Here is a 24,933-nt window from a genome sequence, read left to right as displayed (position 1 = left end):
CCCTTCTGTCACTTCTCAGTAAGTACAAATGTTACAGTCATTCTAGCCAATTTTGAAATACTAACATGTCATTTATGTGTCTCTCCAAGATTTTGCTAGAGTACTTCTTTTACATACACTGTTAAAATGCATGTGATAGTGAGTCCTTGTTCCCCACTCTCCTGCCTAGGAGCTATGAGTGATGTGAAAGCTTTAAATACAAAGAAAAGATACACATTGTGATTGAATCTGAAACAGGTCCTGAAGTGGGCAATCAATGCCTGCTAACAGCTAATACGTGGTGGACCTGGATAAATAAAAAACCGCAAGCCAACCAAACATATGCATTGTTTTATACTTAATGAGTCAAGCTTCATTGATCGCCTGAAGTATAGCCTGAGCCACAAATTGAAATCTGGATGTTTCTACAACCATTCATAGTAAATAATGCATATTTACTGCTGTAATTGCATTACTGCTCCTCGTGTCCTTGTGGGATCTTCACGTATTGATTCTATTTTTTTAACTGCACTTTTTATAACAAGTTGAGCCAAGTAAAGCTGAGCAGATAAAGCCTCCAAGGTACCCATTCCTTTTCAGGGTTTCAGGACAGAACTTGTTTAAAAGGACAAGCCCTGTAAGGGAAGTCTTGACATAATGGAAAAAAAATATTTAAATTCTTGTCAGATAAAATAAACTGAAAAAAACTCACAATTATTTACAGAACCATGAATTATTCTGTTTATTTATTAATGGCTATTCCATGGGTTCTGAACAGAGGGTGCTGGGACTGGATCAGGATGTTCATTGCAGATCACCAGAAAATCATAAGGACCCCTGTCTCCATACCTGTACTCAGCTCCATCAGTACAACTTGGACAACTCAGCAGAAATCAGCAGAATGAATCAGAATCTGGTTCTGCTCACAAAGTCAGAGAATCACATAATCATAGAATGGTTTGGGTTGGAAGGGACCTTAAAGACCACCCAGTTCCAACCCCCTGCCATGGGCAGGGACACCTCCCACCAGACCAGGCTGCCCAAAGCCCCATCCAGCCTGGCCTTGAACACCTCCAGGGATGGGGCATCCACAGCTTCTCTGGGCAGCCTGTGCCAGGGCCTCACCACCCTCATAATAAAGAACTTCTTCTTTACTTCCTATCTAAGTCGATTGTAATGCCTGTGATTCTGCTGCAGTAGTGCTGTCTCTGAGTATACCAGGATCGGACACATCATATGTTATTACTCCTAGCAGATTGGCATGTTTGTTGAGCAATAAAGTGCAGATTATTTAAGTTTTAGCATAAATTTGCAATATCCTAGGTGTATTTTTTTCACGATTTTGCAGCAGGTGTGTTCACGAGCAAAGCTCTTCCAGGTTCAGAGAGGATATGATTAAGTACAAAAGGAAAATAGACAAAGAATTTACTTTTCTGCTGATGTCAGAACATAACTCATTTTCTCTGAAGAGTGTTGCTGAGTACATGAACTAATTTCAGCTGTGTCTAATTTTCTTCTATGCTCAGTGTTGATAAGACTCCAGCAGGCGCAGGATGACTGTGGTGCTGGGTCCTGCCACCCAGCCATTGGGGACCTCCTCCTGGGTCGCAGCAAGCAACTAACAGCCTCGTCAACCTGTGGGATGAAGAGCCCTCAGAAGTACTGCATTATAGGCTACCTCGAGGTTGGTTTGCTCTTCTTTTTTAATAAACTGAGCTCTGCTTACTAATGATGTTCTTGTCTGTAAAAGAAGTCGACCAGACTGTGAAGCTTCTACTGGAGTTGTTTGAATAATCATCAGACAGCATGAAATATGCCTGGTGTAAGGCTGTGCCTTATTGCAGCACATATGGAGGGTTTGGCGAAAGCAGCACACAGCCTTCCCAGTGATGCACAGCTTCTCCAGAGGGAGAAATACCCATGAGATGCAAATGAGCACGGGGATTTCTGAGCGAGCTTTGGTCTGCCAGTCTTTCCCCACTCAGAGATGAAGACCACAGTTTGTGTGCGTGTGAGTGCTTAGCAGGATGAACGTGGTCCTTGACATCTCTTTATTGAGGGACACATCCCATACAGTGCTGAGAGCTGAGGCAGCCTGTTAAGAGATTCACACTGCATCCTCTCATGTTGTTTGATCTGAAGTAAGACCAACATTGATGAAAGCTAAAAAGCCCTCTCTGGCAGAGGAAAAGCTGCAGTCTTTGGCCTTGTGGGTAGGTAGGCGGACACAAAATGTGGGCAATTAAATGGATCCCTCTTGGGGAAGCACTGTGGGTCCATCGGATGTGTGGGAACACTGTCCAGCAGAAACAGACTCCCCTGCAGCACATCCTGGAAGACTTGGCCCCACTGAGCTAATAAATTCTTGCAAGCAGAAGTATTTTCACTAAATAGCATCTGTAGGCTAAAGAGGAAGTTAATAAAATGCCACTTCATTTATAAGCAATTGAAAATATTTAGTTTATGACCTTCTGGCAAAATGCTGTGACACATTTACAGTGTAAAGCTCTGCCATACTGAGATGACACCAAGCACTGCTCCAAGTTACTCATTGCAACTGCGTTTTTCTGCAAAATGTAAATATCTTTTTTCCTTTCTGAAAGGTCGTTTGAGCTGCTCTTCACTCTTTGCAGTTTTTCCCCAGGTTGTTTGAATAAATGGATCCTGGGCACTAAATTGCTGGCTGTGCTCCAAGCCTTGGTGCATCTTGGTAGTGAGGCACAGAGTCATCTCTGGGACATGGCATTTCTGGCCCTTGGCTGTACGGCTGCCTTTTTTGTCTTTTTAAGAGGAGATCAAAGAGTGATAAAAAATTAATATTTTCACTTGCCTGTACTTATCCTTTGTATTATGTAAATACAGACTCGAAAAGGAACAGCTGTTCCTGCAATAATCCCAGTGATTTAATGCTGCCTTGATGCATCTTGACCCTTGGTGGCTGTGTCCTGAAGACAATGAGAGTTACAAGTCCTGCAGCTTCCCAGAGATGTTTTTATGTTCTAGCAATGCGATCTGCTGTACCAGCTCCCCTTAAATGTGTGTGCCACCTAAAGAATATAGAGAGTCCTGCTGAAATCAATTCTCTTTCCCACCAGCATACCCTTGAACACTTTGCTGGAGGCAAGCCAGGAAGCTTCACGCCTTGCAAAGTCAAGTTCTTCCTCCCCAGATTCCCCTCCCGCTGACCTGTGCCATGACAAGAGCACCGTGACGAGAGCAGTCCCGGCGTGTGGAAGTTTGTCAGTCAGCGTGGCAAGCTGCCAAAAGCTCAGGCTTGGTTAGGATGTTTAAAGAAAATTCAGATTGAAAAAAAAAAAATTAGAGTTTGACTTCTTTGTGTTTGAAAAGAAGCACTTTAAATAATTGTCAGTCTTCTTTAGAATAACGTCTCTGTTTGTTTCTAAATGTAGGTTGAGTGGATTTTGGCCCTATGATTGCACTCACTGCTTACATGTGTTTAGGAAGGAAAAGAAAGAGAACTCGGTGCTGAGGAGAGTGTAAAGCTGCGTGCTTCAGAGGCAGATGGGATCTGGCAGACCTGCCTACGGGGACATGCGCATGCTTGTCATTTGGGGCACAAAAAGGTTGTTACGGTGCAACCTTAAACATAAGTTGAATGAGTGTCATACTGAGTGTGTCTATATAAGCCAGAGCGTGGGTGTGCACAGTCCTGCCAAATGCTGAGATAACCGGAGCTCTCCTTACCAGAGCTTTGTAAAATGAGATGACTGAGTATTTTTTGTGCTTCTGTCTTGTCTTATAAATTGTATTTTCATCATAGGCCGCAAAGTGCAATGTAGAATGGCTAAATATGACATACATTTATCATAATATTTAAGTATATATATATTGTAGTATTTAAAACACATGGACCATAGCACACCTGCGAACCTGTATCTGTTTATTCATTTAAAAGTGAATAATTCCTAGGTGATTTCATAATACATGAAAGCTGGCCACTTGGCCAACCTGACTAGTGGGTGGCACCCCTGCCTATGGCAGGGGGGCTGGAGTTAGATGATCTTTAAGGTCCCTTCCAATCCAAGCCATTCTGTGATACATGTGCAAACCATTCCTAGTGTTTCCCTGCACATCCTGAGTGTGTTGGGCAGGCACCTCTGCCGCAGTCCCTTTCCAGTCATTTCCAGCCTGGCCTCTGACCATTTCTAGCCACTTAACTCGACTTTGTGCTTTCAGCTGAATCCCTGGCAGCCTTAGCCAAGGTGCTAAATCCGTGCCTCCTCCTTCCTTCCCTGTAGGATGCTGTGCTATGCCCAGCTCCCTGCTGCATTTCTGCCGCCACACTCAGCTTGTGCTGTTGCACACAGCTCAGCACGGCTCATCTGCCCACCTGGCATGTTCACCTTGTCACCTCTCCTTGTGTCTTCCCTGTCACCCTACTGACATCCCAGTTTTGCATCGTTTTTAAGCTTTTCCCACTCCACGCTGCCTGCAGAAGGCACCGGCAGTGGTTCAGGTGATGGTGTCAGCCCAGACCACTTACATTTTACCTGGATCCAGACTTGCTTTCCACTTGCACAATTGCACCTGGCTGCAGGTCCTAGCATCACCTCCAAGGTGCTAGGAAATGTGCAAAAAAAAGAGAGAAAAAAACATATGAGTGAACATAGTGAATGTTCCTCTTCAAGGCTTCTTCAGTCCCTGAAGGAGCCAGTCCTCCCTTGCATCCCCTCTGAGATCTCACTCCAGGCCAGAGCCTGCAATCAGATAAATACGTGTGCATCCACCTGATCTTTAGAGAAGACACTGAACTCATCCTTTACCCTGCTTGTTTTGTTTTCTAGGCTGAACAGAAGTGCTTTCTCTGTGATTCCAGATACCCATACAATCCCTATACGCAGCACAACAGTCACATGATTGAAAACGTTATCACAACTTTTGAGCCTGATAGGAAAAAAAAGTGGTGGCAGTCAGAAAACGGTAAGTTTCCTTGGCAAAACATCGCTGCATGCGGTTAGATTCACTTCTGTAATTGTTATCCACCACTTGGCCTTCACGAAGACCATGTGTGCTCTTTGCTTCAGCAGTACAAGGTACATTTGCCTACAGATGCATAGTGACAGAGTAGGCAAAGCACAAAGACCCATTTAACACAAGTAGTGCTTGCAGTAAAAAGTACTCGTATTTTAGTGAATAATTAAATAAATCTTAGCTACTGTACCAGTACCTTTATTGCCCCATGTTAATTTTGTCACAAGCTTCTCCGTAGTAGTTCTTCACTGACATCAATTTATATATTCTTACATCTTCTCTGTGAAGGCATAATAGGAGGAATATCATTTACTCCATCTTATTTGGCATACAGCGAATGTATAAGGATGTTTGACAATTTGGAAATTAAAGCATAGAAAAATTAAAATTATATGTTACCACTACTTTGAATATCCAACTAAAAATTCGTAAGCCTTGTTTTTTCATGATGTTTACCAAGGAACTGTCACCAGTTTTGGGCACCACATTAAATAGAGCTGTGGGACAGCTGTGAAAGGATTCTTCCTGGCTCTCCCCATCTTTCCTCTGGGTCTCGTGCATAGCCTGGCCAGCAGGAGCCCAAGGATGGTGCATGCAGATGTGAACAGTGGGATATCAGCTGAGCTCTTGCAACTCTCTACGGAGAATGTGTGAATTGTGTTTTGTTTGTTTGTTTGTTTTGTTTTGTTTATCTATATCTGTTGCACTTTTGGAAAATGTCTGGTGTGGTAGCTTTGCTCATGACACTTTCAGTCTGTCAGTATAGAAGGGTTTAACAGATCAATTTAGCATGAAGAAAACCACATATTTTGTACCCAGAACCTTACGATCACTGTCATTTTCAGTCTGAATGGTCTGAGCAGGACCTTCAACCATCTCATGCAGCCACTGACTCACAGCATCGCGGATCCCATTCTGGGTTTGTGCTCACAGGATGCCCCAAAGAGCATGGCTGCTGTGCTGGAAAAGGCAACTTTAAATTCCCCAAGGAAAGCTGCCTCAGCAGTCCCTCAAATGTGTGTGTTGTGCTCTTCATTTCATTTTCCTTCTCTTTTTTCAGGTATTGACCATGTCAGCATTAGACTGGACCTGGAAACCTTATTCCAGTTCAGCCATCTTATCCTGACCTTTAAGGTACTACAAGCACATCTTTTACCAGAGCTTTCATGTAATTTTATACACTAATTATTTAACCACAGGAATAATGGCTTAGAGAAGCAGTGAAAGCATCATCTTTAGAGGTTTGTAAGAGCAGGTTAGATAAACACCTGTCAAGTATGGTTATAGTTGATCCTGCCTTAGGGGAGGTGGATAGACTGAATAGCTTCCCATTCATGTGCCATCTCTTCCTATTTTCTATAAATCTGAGAATTACATCTAAAAAAAAAATTCAACATTAAGCCCAAACATTTTAGGGTGTTTCTGAACTGAGGTTGCTCTTTCAAGTTTAATTCAGTCTTATGCATACCTATTATGATCTGTCCAGATGGTTACACACTTTTTTCTACAGAGTTCCTACACTGTTAACATAGATTTCCTTATTTAGAAAGCAATCTTCTACCTCTACGGGAGGTTGCCCTGCCCTTTTGCTTCTAAGGTTTGTATGAGGAATCTGGCTTCTTTAGAGACACCAGTAGCCCCATACTGCACCTGCAAGCTCCAAGCACAGAATTTTAGCTGCAGCTGTTGGCATCCCCCAACCAGAAATGTCAGTATAACAGCTCCTGAGATGTCTCATCAATGCCTGGCTAAGGAATTCTTGAAATAATGGTTTTTTTGCAGACATTTCGGCCTGCAGCAATGCTGGTTGAACGCTCCACTGACTTTGGACAGACCTGGAAAGCATTTAGATATTTTGCACAAGACTGTGCAGCTTCTTTTCCCAACATCTCTTCTGGTCCAGCAAAGGGTGTGGGGGACGTCATTTGTGATTCAAGATATTCAGACATCGAGCCCTCCACTGAAGGCGAGGTATTGCTAAGAGTCTGTGTTTGAGATCATATGTGGCCAGTTTTCTGGAACTGATGGACTCACTTTTGTACCCATCAGATCCACTTATGCAAGCCCTGGGACATGAAGTGCTATTGATTTTACTGAAGTAGGAGGGAAAGAAAACCACAGTATTTTACTCTAATTTTCACATCCAAATGAACTCATAAAACAACTTGTGCAAAGCCTTCCAGTGCTTTTTGCTCATTTCCAAATTAATGTGAAAGTCCTTCCTCATAAGAGTTCTTCAGCCTCTGTGGCTGAAGGGCACACACCTAATCCTGACACGTCAATCTTGCCAAAAAGGCTTTTTGCCTCACAAAGCCAGGGTGAAAGAGTGAGAATACTTGCTGAACCAGGGCCACCAACTGGTTTTAAGTTCTATGGTATCTGTAAAGTGCAATCAGTATCTAATGGGTCTCGGGTAACAGACTTTATGTCCAAAAAGAATAGCTTCCATGACTTATAGAGCTGTTTTTAATTTGTTTTGCAGGTTGTCTTAAAAGCTTTGGATCCCAGGTTTGAAATAGAAAACCCATACGTGCCATATATCCAAGGTAAGAACAGTGCAGGTTTTCTCTGAAGATACTTTGCTGGTGTTGCTTGTTTTGTACACTGAGAGGGTCAAAAGCTCAGCTGGTGTAAATCAGTGATATTGAAAATTAATCCCTAAAGATCATAGGGAGACATCTGTATTAAAAAATAAAATGGGCTGGTCTTGTCCCCTAACCCAGTAGGCAAACAGCCCAGCTCTGCACAGATCCATGCAGCTACGCTATGTTTCCCTCAGGGACCAGGTGGCCTAATCCTCACTCCCTTTTGGGAGCAGCCCCAGAGCTGTGCATGGGCCCAGGAGGCATTGGATGGGGAGACACAGCTTGGCCAGGCCAGGGCTGTGCCAGGGAAGGTGTGAATGCTATGCAGCTGTGTGCCGGGAGTGTGTCCGTGCCCCGACACTGTGTGGGTTACTGGTCATGGCCAATATAATTTTACCTATTTCTTCAATATGGGGGAATTACTGGATGTTCGATGCAAGCTGAAGATTTGACCCTCTTCATTTTCAAGTGAACTTTGGCTCTTGACTTCTTTCCCTCCAGAGCTCATTACGATGACAAACCTAAGGATCAATTTCACTAAACTCCATACCCTCGGGGATGCTCTGCTTGGAAGAAGGCACGGTGACCCCCTCGAGAAGTACTACTACGCTGTCTACGAGGTGGTTGTGCGGGGCAGCTGCTTCTGCAATGGGCACGCCAGCCACTGTGATCCTGTGCAGAATCTGCGGGGTGATGCCTTCCATCAGCCCGGGATGGTATGTCATTAACACTATCTCCTACAAGGGCAGTCCCTACCTGGTATTCTGGGGGAAGGAAGGGATGAAAGGAGGGAGGGAGAGGAAGGAAGGTCCCTGATGGCCTTTGGACTGACCATTTGCAGCTCCAGTGCACAGCTTCTTCCTCTAGAGCTCTGGGCCAGATAGCTCAGAAGTTTCTTTGTTGGCACCGGTATGGTGTTTCAAAAGCAACCGGGTCGTGACATGTTGATAATAGCAGCAAAATACCAGAGCTGTAATGGTGCAAATATAACACAGTAAGTAGCCTGCGCTGTGTGCGGACTTGACTGGCCCCTTGCTGGGCGCATTCCATGCTCCAGCTGGGCTCGGGGGCTCTGCGGCAGGGAAGGAGATGCTGGCACAAAGAATGGCTGATAATGCAAAGCTAACCCATGAAAAATGGATTATTAAAAAATTGAGGGACATTATTGCAAATTCTTTCTGTGAATAAGAGTGTTTTGTTTCTTTTTGTCTTTTTTTTTCTTTTTTTCTTTTTTTCTTTTTTTTTCCCTGGAAAATATGTATTTCAGAATAGAGACATGTAGGGAGAGAGATACAGAAATAAAAAAGTTGAAGTCTCCATTGGTATCACTAGAAATCTTTTTTTTTTTTCTTCAGTGTTGCTCAGAAGCTTTAAAACTGGTTAAATTTTACAGGTATTCTCCAGACCTTTTACTCAAATAAATGAGCATTTTGTCAGCTGAGGGAGCCAAAGAGCTTTGGATTTCCCTGATCTTGCTGGTGTACCTCAAGCAGATTATTATTGACTGGATTTGCAAATAAGCCTTTTAACATAGCATAAGCAGCTCAGGAGGGGCTATATCCCTTCTTATGAATACAGATATAATTCCTGGAATGATAAAACTTGATTTAGGAGTCCTTGCTGGAGATTAGTGGCCATTTTGTAGCATTAAGACTTGCAGTAGAAGAGGAAGAAAAGATCACTTGGAATCTATTACTTAGGGTAGGCAACAGAGCCATCAGGAACAGATTACTCCAGCAGACATAGAGAAAACATCATTTTGATCCACATCTGTTTCACTTGGGAGAGGAAAAGATGCTTTTATATTTCACTTCAAGTTCCACAAATCTGAATAGAGTCTCTCTTCTCTTCTCTTCTCTTCTCTTCTCTTCTCTTCTCTTCTCTTCTCTTCTCTTCTCTTCTCTTCTCTTCTCTTCTCTTTCTCTTTCTCTTTCTCTTTCTCTTTCTCTTCTCTTCTCTTCTCTTCTCTTCTCTTCTCTTCTCTTCTCTTCTCTTCTCTTCTCTTCTCTTCTCCTTTCTCTTCTCCTTTCTCTTCTCCTTTCTTGTCACCTTATCTCATCTGTTCTCACCATATTGCAGGTCCATGGGGGATGTATCTGCCACCATAACACTGAAGGCCTGTCCTGTGAAAGATGTAAAGACTTCTACAATGATGCTCCCTGGAGGCCGGCTGAAGGGGCACAAGATAATGCTTGCAAACGTAACTCAAAACATATCGCATATCATTTTCCTTTTTAATTACTGGGGGTGAGGGGGGGAGGGGCATGCAGCATAGTCCCAGCACAATGCATTATGTGATGGTTTCTGGGATGGAACCTTTTCCATGCCTCATCTAGAAAAACAGATGGATTCATGCATCCAACGGTGTTGTGTAGCCCTACAAGAAGGAGAACTGTTTTACATTCTTATTTTTCATAAAAAGAAAAAAAAAGTCAATAATGCAAAAAAGACCATTCATTGCTTAGCATAAGGTCTTTCTTGCAAATGAAAGAAGTATTTAGACAAGACTGAATTATTTCTTTTTCACAATGGTGAATAATGTAGGACATGCAAGAATAATACATGAGGATCTGTAGCAAACATTCAGCTAGATCTTTCTTTGGTGGAGTGGTGTTCCCCACTCCATATCAGGCACAGACCCCTGCATGGGTGCTTCTCAAAGTGTAGGGCCCAGTTCTGACTTGTTTAAGGCTCCAGCTACCCCACGGAGAAGGACGCGATGGAGGAGGTTACCTTACCTCACTGTCTCTCCTACCTTACCCTCCCCAGGGTGCCTGCGGGGTGTTTTATGGGAGGATGCTGCCTCCTCCTTGGGGCAGCTGCTTCTCCCTGGAGGGGGTAAATGGCAGGCCGAGGGCTCGTCTCCCTGAGGCAGGATCAGAAGCACCCAGAATTTCTCACAGCATCTGGCAGCTGGTATGTCAGCCTGAAATGGTGTCTCTCACGTAATGAGGTGCTGGAGCTTGCTGTCATGTTCCTCCTGGCAGCTCATTTGACTTGGTTTATACTTTAAGACATGAACATATGCCCAAGACAAGACTCTGAAATGACTCAGAACTACCTCCTGTGCAGACTGCTGACTTCTGCAGCCAAGAGATTTAGCTTTCTTCACCTTTGGTCTTGCTCCCCTTTCACTCCAACTTTTTTCCACAGTCTCATGTTTCCTTTTTTTTTTTTAAATTTCAATTAGTCCCCAATCTTAGCATCATTATATTCCTACCAAATAGGTATAAATCAAATCAACCTTGTTGATGGCAGCAAAAGAAATTTGCAATAGAAGCATCATTATTTGCAGAACCTGGACTCTGTGATTTCTGGAAAATCTTGGCTTGACCCCACTGTAAAGCACAAGGCCTGGGATGCTGTAGTCTGTCTGGGACACTGAAATCATGTGAATGACAAGTAACCCAGAGTTAAAGGTAGACAGCAGCGGTGGCAAGGCTGCAGCAGGAACCGTGGTGCTAAATATCTCCTGTTTGTTTTTGTTTGCAGGCTGTAACTGCAATGGCCATTCTGGCAGATGCCACTTTGACATGGACGTGTACCAGGCCAGCGGTGGGGTCAGCGGCGGGGTCTGCGAGGACTGCCAGGACAACACCACGGGGCAACACTGTGACCAGTGCAAGCTTTTCTTTTACCAGGACCCACGCAAAGTCATCTCAGACCCTCACGCGTGTCTTCGTAAGCTTCCCTTTTTTAGCTTCTATTTGCTTCTGTTGCATCCCCATACCTGAATGCTAACGTGGTTGTAAAAATGTCACCAAGCCTATAACATCCAAACTACTGTACAAAATAGCTGCATGACTCCATTCTTGAAACAGCATTATACAAGGGGCTGCATATTCCATCATTGCCAAAATGAGATTTGAAGTCCAGCAGGGGCATCACCCTTCCTGAACAACATCAATATAAATATCCCTACAATAGTGCTTGTTGTTGCTTCTGTGATAGTAAGGGATTACAGAAGGGGTGTGAAATGGTGGAAAGAGGAGTGTCTAGATACCTGTCATATATAGAAAACACAAGCTTTCAGGCATGTAAACCCTTCTTTTGAAAGATGAGCTAAATTCAGTATTAGCATAGAATGGGGAAGGTGCTTTGAGTGTAATTTAATTATAGTAATTGATTGTTGTGGAAAATCCTTAAGGAGCTAAGGGGAGGTTACAAAGGGAAGCGCTGCGGTAGATTTTAACTCTGCTGTGCGAAACAGCCAGTGCTGAAGCAGAAAATGGAATACATCATGAAAGCAGCGTCCCCTGCTGATCCCATCCTTTCTAGCAAATAGTTCAGCCATGGCCAGCTCAGACCAGCTCTGGGGAGGTGGCTCCTGTGTGGTACCCCCTGTAACCTTACAGCTTTCACAAGAACATCCTTGAAAGCACAGGGCCTGCTCCTCCCCATGTGCTCTGGACAGGGTATGGAGCGGGTGAGTGACACCTATTTCTACCTAAAGCAAAGGGTAAATTTCTACCAAAGTGAAGACTGCAACTTTCCTCCAGAGAAAAAGTAGATCTTTGAAACCCTCTTGAAATATTTCTTAGTTGTGGCTGTGCATTAACTGTGAAGCATCCAACACAGCAGGCATGGGTGAAAGTCTCTAGTCTTTACAAGAACACCGAATTTTTGACAACCTGCACTTCTATAATTGCATTTTCATGCCTATATCTAAATATGCCTTTTTGTGCCTCTTTGACCCTGCCTGCAGCCTGCAGCTGTGACCCAGAAGGCACGCTGCACAACGGCATGTGCGAAAGCCACACGGATCCTGCTCTGGGGATGGTGGCGGGTCGGTGCCTGTGCAAGGAGAACGTGGAGGGCGACCGCTGCGACCGCTGCAGGGCGAACCACTACGGGCTGAGCGGCAGTGACCCCCTGGGCTGCCAGCGTATGTAGAGCACTGCTTTTGTTCTTCTTCCCAAAGCATTTTAAAGAGATGAAGGTAATTGAACATGCAGACGCACTTGCTAACACACAGATACTATCCTCATTACAAATACTCAGTTGCCTACTGTAATTTTAGGTCAAGGACATGTCCCTGGTACAGCATGTGAGAAAAGCAAGGGTTATCAGGACAGAAAATATATGAAATCACTTGCAGAACACATAGTATTTTATAATAGATCAGGCTGTTGTTAATAGAAAGATCGTTAAGTATTCATTTTAATTGGGAAGGGAGGTTAAAACACATGAAAACTATTTTTGTACAAAAATCAGCACAAGAGTCATTCCTCTGAGCAAGGGTTGCTGGCAAACACATCTTACCCCTACTCAGGCATGCTGTGGGTTTGCAAGCCCATTATGCCCAGCACATGGTCCTCAGCCACATGGAGGGACTGTGCAGTGCAGATCAGCATGCCGGAACACATGGCAAAACACCACATCAAGCTGCTGCTGGCGCTCCCTGTTCCCCCCGAGGGTCCCCACTGAGGAAGCTGCAGGGTGTCAGGACATGTCCACCCAGAGGATGGAGACTGCCTGCCGTGTTGCTGCCACATCTAAAGCCAATGCCAGTCCTGCTGCAGTCACCGGAGCCAGCAGAGCTAACCACACATTTCTCTCCCTGCAGCCTGCAACTGTGATGCCTTTGGCACTTTGCCTTTCTCCATCTGCAACCCTGCCACCGGCGAGTGCCTCTGCCAGCAGTTCGCCACAGGCCGACGCTGTGAGAAATGTGTTGTATGTACCCAAACAGTTTCTGTTAATACTTCATGCTGGCTCTCCTTGCATGTGGTTGTAGAAGTCTCCTCTCCCATCCCCTGCCTTCCTGTGGGCTCTGGGCTGGCATTTCATCAAAGGAGAAAATGGTATCTGTTCTGTGCATGAGACGTCATTTCTTGTGCAGTGACACTATTTAGGGAATATGAAGACCATCTGGTTTTACCAAGGGAGTGCCTCCACCCTGGCATGGGACAGCTTGGGGGTTTGCCCTTGGTGATGTCTCCATTGTTTTCACTCTGTGTTCGTGGACTGGGATCATGCCCACAGATGAGGAAAGCAGCAGGAGATGAGTCCCTGAAAGTGTCCTTCATTCAAAGCCTGAAACTGTCCTTAGATTCATTCAAAGCCTTTCCTTAACAGACTCTGGATGGGAAAAAGTGTCCTCTGTGCAGTAGGCTGTGAACTACTGCTACCCTGACCTGCAGGGGAGGATGGGGAAGCTGTGGATTTAGCTGCTCTCAAAATATTTGTAGTGAGTATCCTCACAAAAAAAATAGGATCTCGTAGTCTTTTTTCCTGTATAAGGGAACAGTCATTGCCAAAAAAGTAAACAATTAGATTTACTTGAAATTAATTTTACAGCGATACACTTCCATTTTGCATGGACACATTTGGTTCTTCTTTTTTACCTCATGCAAACATTTGTGCAGTCAAACTGGACTAGGAGCAACACTCAGAAAGGAAAGGAAATGCAACGTCAAGTCCTCAGACCATCTCTGCTGTTTCCAGAACAACTTGCCTGCACAAATGCATAAATATCTGGCCCTTCTTGCAGTGTCTGAGCACCCATGCAATCTGGTAGAAGAAGCAATCTCACATGGCCAAGCACAGGCAGGCATCTCAGGAATGGTCCAGAGCATCAGTCATCCAAGCAAATAAATTATGTTGATGTAAATAATTGCCATTAAATATATATATATATGTTTCATTTTCTTTTATCTCAGGTGGAATACTGGGGTCTCGGCAAGAGCTTGTATGGCTGTTCTCCATGTGACTGTGACATTGGCGGATCCCAGAATAACTTGTGAGTTAATGTTCTTCATCAAGATTTGTCCTATTTTTAATTTTTACAAAATCTTGGGCTAGACTTTCTCATTAGGTTAATAGAGTCTCAGTGCAAGTGGGAAAACAGACTGTCGACATAATTTCATCACATATGAACAGTATAAAGTCATGGTGGGATTGTGGAGATTTGTTTGTAATTTTAAGTGGGATTTACCTTTTACCTTCAAAGCCAGCTTTGGATCAGCTAGAATAGAGACTAGTTTAATATAAAATACAAACTGTATAGCTTGAGAGAAACAGGGGCCCTAATTTCAGTAGAAATTAGTAGTTATGGGTGACATTTTTGACTTAGCTTCCTATACATTCTTCAAAGCTTCAAAAGCTAGAAATATATATATATATATATTTTTTTTTTTCCTAAAGCATTGGCTCATATTCAAAATATATCAATTTAGAGGCCAGTTTCATTTCAGTTGAGCTGCTCCAGTCTGTCAGGCAGGGTTCTTAACTGTTAGATTTCAGACACATCCTTCTCAGACATCCTTCAGACATCCTTCTCAGACTTCAGACACAGAAGCACATAGTCCAATATCATGCATAGTCAGCAGCTCCTCAGCATGTATGGCATGTACTTGTCAGTAAGTTAATCAAAGCTAGTAATCATTTAACGCGTTAAGTAAGAGTGCAAGTATATGAAAACTACCATATCACTCAAACCAAAGGTCCTTCTGACCTCATGTCGTGTTTCTAAAAATGTGTGAGAGGTGCTTACGAAAGGATACTGTAATAGATATAGAAACAGATATGAGAAATGGATACAGGAATAGATGGGAACAGATGCTCAGGAAAGAAAAGGATCTGTGCTCCTGGTTATAGGCTGGATGGAGAAAGACAAGGCATGTCACGTCTCCTAAGTGAGGAAAAAGAAGCACGAAATACATACAGCATTGGAAAGAGGAAACAATGAGGGTTGTTGGTGGAAATCCTCTTCCACAATGGAAGTGGATTAAGTAATTCACACTGGAAGAAATGAAACAGAGCTAAAGCAATGGTAGAGCTGAGCAGCTCTCTTTACCAACTCTTGCCCCAGGTGCTCACCAGAGGACGGTCAGTGCCAATGCCTTCCCAACATCGTGAGTCGCCAGTGTAACGAGCCAGCCCCAGGCTACTTCTTTTTACCCCTGGATTATTACATTTATGAAGCTGAGCATGCAACATCCCTTTCTGGCTCTGCACCCTTGGTATGTACCTGGACTTCTGGGTGTCATATAGAGAACGCGTCCATATGGTGGTTGATATTAAGCAAGTCCCTTGACCATCCTCAGGACATTCTTGTCTTCCATGTCTCCCATAACTGTGGCTGTTACCCAGGGACAGTCACTACAAATTAATCAAATTAATTTGATTATTTAAGTTAGAGGAAAATGATTGAGTTGCCAACAGTTTGAGGAGAAGCTGTCACTAATTGTGATATTTCTGGAAAGCTCTAACAGGGGAAGAAACAAATCCCTCTCTGCGTCATTGGACTCATTACTGCTGCCCTGTATAAAGGTACTGATGGTAGCCCTAAAGAATTTGGCATTAATTCCACAACATTTTTAGAATTATTTTTTTCTCCTCAAAATTAGGGTAGCTGTTCCCCCTGCAAAGTACAAGTCTCGCCTTGCTGGAATGTGTCCCTTCCGCTGCCTACATTTTTAATAATGTTTTTTAATCTGATGTGTTGTCCAGAAGCTATGGAGAAGGAATAATAATAAAAATGTTTATTTTCAGGTCACATCCACAAATATTTAGCTATAATCACAGCCAGTAATCATCCTACAGTCCAATAATTAAATGGAAAACAGATGTCTGGGACGAAGCTAATTTTAAGAGTGAGGGAAAAAGGTTTCCAGCAGTTGCTGGGCTGTGTTTCAGGGTTTCACCCAGCAGAGAACAGAGCTTATTTTAAAATTGGGTTTTCCATTTAGTTGCTTACCAACCCTTCACAACTGTTGAGACAGTGATACCTCCTCTCTCTTTACTTCTACCTCATAGGTTAAACCAACCGCTCTTCCAAGGTGTGACATCTACTTCCAGAAGCAAGGATATGAGTTCACGATTGAAAATGGAAAGATTGTGTTAAACAGGAGCAAAAACCGAAGTGTAAGAAAAGCTGGACTTGGGCAGGTAAATAGGTGCTTTGTTATTTAAGGAAAAATTACAACAAATACTAAATTTAATCTTGCAACAGGGAGAGAAAATGTCTGAGCATGTGGAATTCACAGTCCTAAGCATCAGAATCCTGACACAAGTGAAATCATTTTTTTTTATACAGTTTAGCTGTATTTTTTATAATTCCCACAGACAGGCTTGTTTTGCTATGTTCAGTGCCACTGTAGGCTCAGGTTCAAAGAATTGTTTAGAAGGGAAGAGCCTCAAGAAAGGTAAAATCCCCACCACCACCACCTTTTTATTTTGTTTTGTTTGCAAGACGTCTACAACATTTAAGTGTACCTAGAAGTTAACGTGGTACATTCTGTATTTAAATGCTCCATCACTGCAAGTCAGCTTAGTCATTTTAAGTATTGATATTTATTCATTCAGCTTATAATGAAAAGTCCAGTCATGTACAAAATCAAGTTTAATCTGTTTAAGGTTTGCAGTGTGAATGCCTGGAGGTGCCACATATACAGAGATGGATGGATTAATCTAGTCCTTCTCATTGCTGTTGTAGCAAAGCTATAGGAAGCTTTTCTCTATCTGTGACCCTAAACATCCTACATGTGGGAGAGTTCTTAGCATGCAGATCATAGAATCATAGAATCATTGAGGTTGGAAAAGACCTCCAAGATCATCTGGTCCAACCATCATCCTACCATCAATGTCACCCACCAAACCATGTCCCTAAGCACCACGTCCAAACTTTCCTTGAACACTCCCAGGGATGGTGACGCCACCACCTCCCTGGGAAACCCGTCCCAATGCCTGACTGCTCTTTCTGAGAAGAAATGTCTCCTCATTTCCAACCTGAACCTCCCCTGGTGCAACTTGAGGCCATTCCCTCTAGTCCTATCGCTAGTTCAAGAGTGTGTTCAGAAAATGAGGCTGACCAGTGGCTGAAATAAGTAAATAATATGGCAAAAAGCAACTCCTTTCCTTTTTTTCTGAGTTTGCCTGTTTGTAACTTGCAATGTTGAAAATGTCAATGTGTCTTTGCAGGATGCCATTCAGCTAGGACAGGGCTCAGCTGTGGCAGTGGTTTTCAGGCAGCCCAGTGCTGGCCGGTCCGTCACGTGGACAGGAGCTGGCTTTGCCCGTGTCCTCAGTGGAGCTGGGCTGAGATTTGCCATCAACAATATTCCCGTCGCTATGGACTTTGATATCTCGATCCGTTATGAACCTGAGGTATTTGTGATGACTTGTGTGTCTTGTGATGTGATAGATGCAGGGTCTATTTTGCCAATAATAGGCAACTCCTCCTGCTCTTTATTTTTAAAATGAAAATTGTTTGCCTGCTCATCCTGAACAGCAGAGAAACATGCACTCTACTTATTCCCTTATCTCCTTGCAGTCATATTAAAAAAAAAAAAAAAAAAAGTGTTTTCTAAGTATCAGACAAATTTTCATCTTCTGGAGCTCCTCATTTGCTACCCTTGCTTGTACTGCACTTTTGTTCATGGGTCAGACACCTGCAAAATGCCAGCTCCTTCTGGGTGGGCATCTTATATTTCTATCTGAGATTTTCTGGGCAGGACAGTGTGCACAGGCAGGAGTGAGCTGATCTGTGCACACACAGAAGGTATTTATCCAGGACCTTTGTAGGCATCCAGCCTCCCAGTTGCCTCAGCTGGGCTCTGAGATGTGTGAAAACTGTTGGATATTAACCAAAATCATAGAATCATAGAATCATTAAGGTTGGAAAAGACCTTCAAGATCATCTGTTCTTATTTTATGTCCGGACAAAATTTCTCAGTGATGAAGATATGTCTAGGGAAATCCATTAACCCAAATCTGGTTAAATCCAAGTCCATAGCCATGTGTTCAAAGACATATGCAAGTGTTTTATCCATACCAGTTATTCATACATGCTTTGTTCCTTCCCTTCCCAGCTCCCTGGGACTATCCCACCACTCAAGATACTTCTTCTGTCTATTGTATTCTCCTCTTTTCCTGTCATTCTGAGGCAAACAAAACTCCCACTGACTTAAAACATGAGAATAATTTCACAGTGGGCTGGTTTGACATTGCTTTTTCCTTCTAAGGACTGGATGAAACAGCTGAATTTGAAAGACTCATGTAACAAAATCATTTATGTTTGTTATTCCTTATTAGATGTGAGGGGAGGCACACAGTGAAGGCTATCTGTGGGACAACACTATGCTGAGAAAGGAAACAACTCCAATGGCTTTAACAGAGCTGTTTCCATTTGCACCAGCTGAGGTCCCATTTCCACTACTGCTATTCAATTAACCATTGCAAATACAATGCATTTTTCACCAATAACCTTATTTTTAATCCTATAAAGAACAAAGAGAAAACCTGCTTTGTCACTGCTATTTGCAACCACTCAGTTGGCTTTCACAAACCATGACAGGGAGAAAGAGGGTTTTTCAGGTATGAAAAATGATCGTAATTCTTGTCTTTTGTTTATAGACCTTAGAAGACTGGCTAGCAAGCGTCGCCGTTCAGCCCACTGGTGCTTTGTCAAGTCAACGCTGCAGAACCCAAGGCTTTTCACAGGAGCCACATGTGTTGGCTCTCCCAGCTGTGAAGAGGTCCAGCTATTCCTGTCCTTCCGCTGTAGATTTCCTGTGTACAAATCCTTTGCTGAACCACTGCAGCACGTTAAATCTGTGGGAAAGCGTGGATATTGGAAACACATGTGTGGCCTTTCCTGTTGCTGCCGAACCACAGCACCAGGCAGACCGAAGGAGGGCAGGAAGAAGCAGATGCTTCAGCCTGGCAATGGCTCGCCAGAGCTGGGAGAGCAGCCTTAGGTCCTGCTGGGGCTAATTCCTTTGGCAGAGATCCAGCTGAAGCTATTTCCATACAGGAAGGAAATACTGACCTAAAGACACTGCCGTAGCCTATTCTCAAAACCAGGTTTTCAGATTGCACCTATGTAAAGAACAGAGAGGAGCCGGGAGGGCAGGGAGAGCTCACAGCATCCCAGCAACTTGCCCCATCCTGCTCTGGTGAGGGACCAAGCATATAACTATGCTCTGTCCATAACTGTGCTTTGTTTCTGCTAAACAGGGTCGCTCTTCTGCAAACTCCAGTCTGCCTGGAGCCAGGAACAGAGTATTCTGTGGACGTGTATTTCTCTCAGCCCTCTGCCTCTGGCCCAAAGGCTAAATCGTTCATCTTGATTGACTCTGTAAGTAACGCTGTCACAATTCCCTCTAGACTGGATTTATACCACTTTGAAATTTGTTTGTTTTTAGCATAGACTCATCCAAATATTTTTAAATCATTTATGGTGTGTTTTATCAGAAATCCAGGGAAGCTTGCTTCAACTTACCTCCATTGGCACTGTCTTTCTGTGCTTATATATGGAAAGACAGGATTGCATCATTTACAATTTTTATGGAGCAATACCATAATAGCTCACCAAATCATACATGTTATGTATGTTAATAGCCAGAGTGTGTACCTCTAGAGGTTGCTCATTTATTATGAGCACATTCCACATATGCTGACAAAGTGGTGTGGTTAGGGACACACATTTTTCAATTCTTCATTCACCTATTTTTTTGAAAATCTATATAACTGAACCTAATTAAAAAAATCATGGGGATTTCGAGATGGGTCTTGTCACTGGAGAAGTAAAATTAGTTCTGTATTATCCTGGGAATTATGTCCAGACATTTCCCATGTTTCCACCAAAGCAGAAACTGGGTATTAGTTTTGGGTCTTTCTCTTGAGAAAAATATTTAAAAATTCATTCCTCTAATTACTTCTGTAGAACTGGAGCTGACAAAGGCTGGCCATACTTGGACATGGAGCCTCCAGATTATTTTTTCCCTATCTCAGTAACACAAGTAAAAATTTTGGCCTGCTTTTGGAGTCGTAAACATGGTACCTCTTAGCAGCAAAAACAGTTCTGAGCATATATCTGAGGTCTTATTATAATCTGACTTTTTTGTACACAGTCTCTTTTATTTGAGGAACGCGGGGAATGTCTAGATCTTCAGAATAAATGTGAATTTAGATTTAGAAATCCGGTGCTCCAGGCCTCTGTCCTTACCATGCGCACCACAGTCAGGGAATGTGGGAAATTCTGTTTTTCACTATATCTAAGCAAAAATATTTTCTTTTCCTCTTAACGCCGCAGCTTGGACTTATTCCCAGAATCAGCTCTGTGGAAAACTTATGCAGTAAAAAGGATTTAGATGACTACCAAAAGTACCGCTGCATTGAAATTGCGTCAGAAGTTGGACCTCACATCCTGCCTGAGGCATGCTCATGGCTGATCGCGAGCATGTCCGCCCGCATTCACCATGGTGCCGTCGGTAAGGGGCAACCCGCACAGACACCTGGTTTGGTCAGTTGATGTTTTTTCCTTGAGTTTGTTGGGCATGTTGACTGGAGAGCTTTCAGTCCATGGTGGTGTAGGTAAGTGAAGCTTATCGGTATGGGCATGCTGGATACATCCCATTGAACCCTGAGCATGCTGCAAACATCTGTGGGTGGCATGGCTCTTGAACAGCCATGGATCTTGAGCCCATCGCATGTTGAGCTTGGTGGAGCAGCAAGATGGAGCAGTGCTTGTGTGTTTTCTGAAGAGCATTGCAACCAGAAGCAGCTTCACCAGCTGCCCAGAGCAGCAACTTGGCTAGTTTTTGGCTGCCAGAAAATGACAGAGGAGTTTTTAAGCCCTCTCTACAGATCCTGCAAGACATCTGGATGGCCTGGTAGAGCTCCAGGCTTGATGGCACACAAGCCAATGTGCTGAAACAAGTTCTCCAAGAAAACATCAGTGGTGTCCCAGCGAGAGTGCAGTGGCAGGTGGGGTTTGAAGCCCCTGGCAGTATCCTGGCCCCATTGCAGAAATAACTTCTCTGTTGTTGGGCCCACAGTGATGGAGCTTCTCTGTACTTCCAGTATCAGGAATTGTCTTTCTGGGCACCTTTGGTGGTCAGCTCCCTGTGGAGATGACTTTGATCCTTGCCAAGACCTGACAGCTTCTCCTTAGTTCGTGCTGTCTTTAGAAGAACAGATGCCTCACTCACAGATCATGCGATGTGGCCATGGCCACACAGCTGCAATCTTCCCCTCAATTAAATTTGGGCTGCACTGATTCTGTGTAAACATTCCAGTACGGCTCCCCATAGTGATGGGATTCTCACTTTGGCTTTCTAGCACTGGCATGTGAGCATCCTGGACAAACATCCTCTGTGAGTTAGCAGACCACCTTTGTTCAGTAGGACAGTCCAAGTTGCTCACAAAGGAGCAGACAATGCACAGGCACAGGCTAAGCACTGCTTGCAGACCACGTCCAGTGCTGCAGCTAGTGCATGGCTGTTGGTGGTTAGTGAATCCCTGATGAGAGGTCATCAAGCTCTTTCCTTCCTGTTCCTAAGTGCAAAAACTGCAAGATTATGAGAACAGTCACACCCCTTTGTTTTTTTAACCAAGCCTGGTTTGATTTTCTTTTCCACTGGCAGCATGCAAGTGCAATCCCCAAGGGTCGCTGAACGCCAGCTGCAGCAGACTGGGGGGGCAGTGTCATTGCAAAGCCAACGTCGTGGGACGCTGCTGCGACACCTGCGCTGCGGGCAGCTACGGCTTTGGCTTCCACGGCTGCTACTGTGAGTACTTGGCAGCCAGTACCAGCACCAGTACCAGCACCAGTACCAGCACCAGTAACAGTATGGTGCTCTTCATGGACACCCCAACCTTGTAGGGCTTTGAAGCCACTAATATGCATGATGCGATAAAAAATTATTTCCACATATAACAAATTTGCCATCCCCGTTGCTTGTCCTGTCTCTGAGCAGTGTCAGCGATGGGTGGGTTGGTGGGGACATGCTGACGATGCAGCTTCTCTCTCGGTGTTTTCCAGCATGCGAGTGCCACCCGCAAGGCTCGGTGAGCTCGCTGTGCGACCAGGTGACAGGGCAGTGCGCCTGTCGCCAGGACGTCGATGGTCAGCGCTGCAGCCAGTGCCTACCTGGGTATTTTGGGTTTCCCCACTGCCGCCCGTGCCCATGTAATGGCTACGCAGAGCTCTGCGATGAGGTGACCGGCAAGTGCCTGAACTGCAGCAGGTTTACGGCTGGAAGCCGCTGTGAAAGGTAAGGTGATGGGCAGCACTGCACCGCTCACCCCAAAAACAGCTGTCTGAGATATGTGGTTTGCTGGGGACCCACCTACATCCCATGAATGCATCAGAGACCTTAACTGGAAACATAGCTAAAAACAGGATTGAACTGGACCTCAATGCTGAATGACAGATGCCCGTTTGTTGGGTAAATGTGAACGGGAAGGCGGATCCTCTGGGATGGACCGGGGCACAGCCACCTGCAAGCGGCATTTGAGACATGGGTGCCCAGGTGCTATGTGCTCGGAGACCTGTGATACAAGATTTTCTGCCAGCTTCTAAATTGCCAAGAGGCTAAACTAGAGCTGAATACTCATTTTAATACCTGCAATTATCTCTGAGGTGCTTAAATAAACATGCCCTCTTTGCTGGCTCATATCATTTCCATATGACCAGCAAATGACTTCACCCACGTGTTTCCATCTCTGCTCAAAACAGTGCTCATGTTTTTCATTTATATCCTTGCAGAATTATCAGCAGATTCAGCATGGACATCAGAATTAAATTTATTGGCTGGTTAGTTTGGTTTGGCTGGATTGTACCTCTTCATTCCCTTTTAAGAGGATTTCCCCATGAAGCCTGTTGAGCTTCTCTAGCAATGCGTTTGGACAATGCGGCCTTTCGCTATTGTGGCTGTAGAAGTCAAATAGATTAAAAATGGGAGACTGAAACACTTGTTGCCCTGCGCCTCCACGGGAGTTCCATTACCCAGGGCGAGGATAATTGGAAAGCCAAGACTTTTAAACTGGCTTGTATAAATATACAGAATTGTGTTCCCATTTGCCATAGTAAAGCGGATTAAAGACTGAGGATGCTTCAGAAGCTGCTCCATTGCCTGCTTGTCCGGGTAATGCCACAGATGCCACCACCTTGAAGCAGCCATCACTCCAGGTTTGCAGAACGTTTCAGACAGAGCATTTCTACATAAACGTCACGCCTGAAATATGCAATATTCTCTAAGTACTCTGAATGAATATTTGCTCTTTCACCCATGCTGGGACTTTCTAATGTCATGCCAATCACTCTTTGTGTGTATATATGGCAAAATACATGTGGGAGAGGAATACACATAGTAAGAGCTGGATATGCAGATTTTTTCTGTGATTTTACAGAATCACAAAATGATTGATTCTGTAACCTAAATGATAGTATGTATACGACATATCACACATATCACACGCAGAAATTCTGCATATCCAGCTCTTACTACGTGTATTCCTCTCTCACATGTATTTTGTCATATATACACACAGGGAGTTAAAAATATTTCAGAGTAGGTGAAAGTTTTCAGGAATATTCCTTGAAAAGAAAATGTATTTTTTATTTTTGTTTTGTTTTTCTCCAGATCTTGGGAATGCAGCTCTGATTTTACATTTTAGAGCATGTTTGAAGCTGCATACATCTGCACCAACTAATGGGGATAGCATTAAAATGGCCTGGAATCCCAAATTAATTATAGATATATATAAATTGATTCACATGCCAGGACTGCAAGGAGCATTTGACAGTTCCTGCTGCTTTGTGTTGACTCTTTTGACAGGTGCATGGATGGCTATTACGGAAACCCCCTGAACAGAGAACCCTGCCGCCCATGCATGTGCCCAGGGGCACCTACAAGCAAGAGGTTTTTCGCACATTCCTGTTACCAGGACTCCCAGACTGCACAATTAGTCTGCAACTGTCTTGAGGGATATTCAGGTAACAATCAAAATAAAGACTGGTTTTGATTATATTAAAACTGATGTAAAACAAAAATTATGATCCTCTGCCCATCCTCTGTTCAGAAATGACAAGTGAGATAATGATAAAATAGATAAGAAAAGTTAATGCCCAAATTTACTCAACTTGAGTGGGAATATCCCAACTGAGAAAAGTGGGATTTGTGCAGTTAGTATTCAAAAAAGGCATTCATCTATTTGTATTCAGTGAAGTCATTAATTAATCTAATGTCACTCTCTGGAAACGTCCCCCTTTCCAGGGGTACCTGGTGGAGGGAACTCCAGTTGCTCATCACCTCTGAGAAACAAGAATTGGAAACCCAAATCAGAAAGATCAGGGCACCAAAAAGGAAGTTTTCACTGTTTGAAAGGTTACTGCAGAAAGGGCCATTCCCAGCTATCTCAGATGCGGGTATTTTTTGCAGCAAACTGATGTCTCACTTCCAGAGATCCCATTGACTTAACTTGAATTTCTGCAGGGAAGAACTGAAGTTATTTCCCTTCCCCTGGGCATTACAAAGATTTCCAACAATGGAGCCAAAACTAAACCAATGCTGTCATATTTATTTAGGCCATGTTCCTTTATAAGTGAAGAGCAGTTTTGTCCAAGGAATCACTGTTAGGGCCAAAA

General features: G+C 43.7%; 1 protein-coding gene across 1 annotated transcript in view; it reads left to right on the top strand.

The window, feature by feature from the left end:
- Positions 1 to 24,933, top strand: part of LAMB4 (laminin subunit beta 4) — a 46,978-nt gene that overhangs the window by 3,933 nt on the left and 18,112 nt on the right. Inside the window, 20 exon segments of the mRNA XM_035549313.1 lie at positions 1,506 to 1,663; positions 4,785 to 4,920; positions 6,032 to 6,105; positions 6,754 to 6,942; positions 7,454 to 7,517; positions 8,058 to 8,272; positions 9,636 to 9,756; positions 11,049 to 11,237; positions 12,262 to 12,441; positions 13,123 to 13,232; positions 14,219 to 14,298; positions 15,370 to 15,520; positions 16,317 to 16,448; positions 17,481 to 17,666; positions 18,915 to 19,036; positions 19,518 to 19,638; positions 20,596 to 20,773; positions 21,929 to 22,072; positions 22,327 to 22,558; positions 24,125 to 24,282. Of these exon segments, the coding sequence (XP_035405206.1) occupies positions 1,506 to 1,663; positions 4,785 to 4,920; positions 6,032 to 6,105; positions 6,754 to 6,942; positions 7,454 to 7,517; positions 8,058 to 8,272; positions 9,636 to 9,756; positions 11,049 to 11,237; positions 12,262 to 12,441; positions 13,123 to 13,232; positions 14,219 to 14,298; positions 15,370 to 15,520; positions 16,317 to 16,448; positions 17,481 to 17,666; positions 18,915 to 19,036; positions 19,518 to 19,638; positions 20,596 to 20,773; positions 21,929 to 22,072; positions 22,327 to 22,558; positions 24,125 to 24,282 (2,940 nt within the window).

Source organism: Cygnus atratus, chromosome 1 (assembly GCF_013377495.2).
Source record: "Cygnus atratus isolate AKBS03 ecotype Queensland, Australia chromosome 1, CAtr_DNAZoo_HiC_assembly, whole genome shotgun sequence".
NCBI lineage: Eukaryota > Metazoa > Chordata > Aves > Anseriformes > Anatidae > Cygnus > Cygnus atratus.
This window is presented reverse-complemented; position numbering and strand designations above follow the sequence as displayed.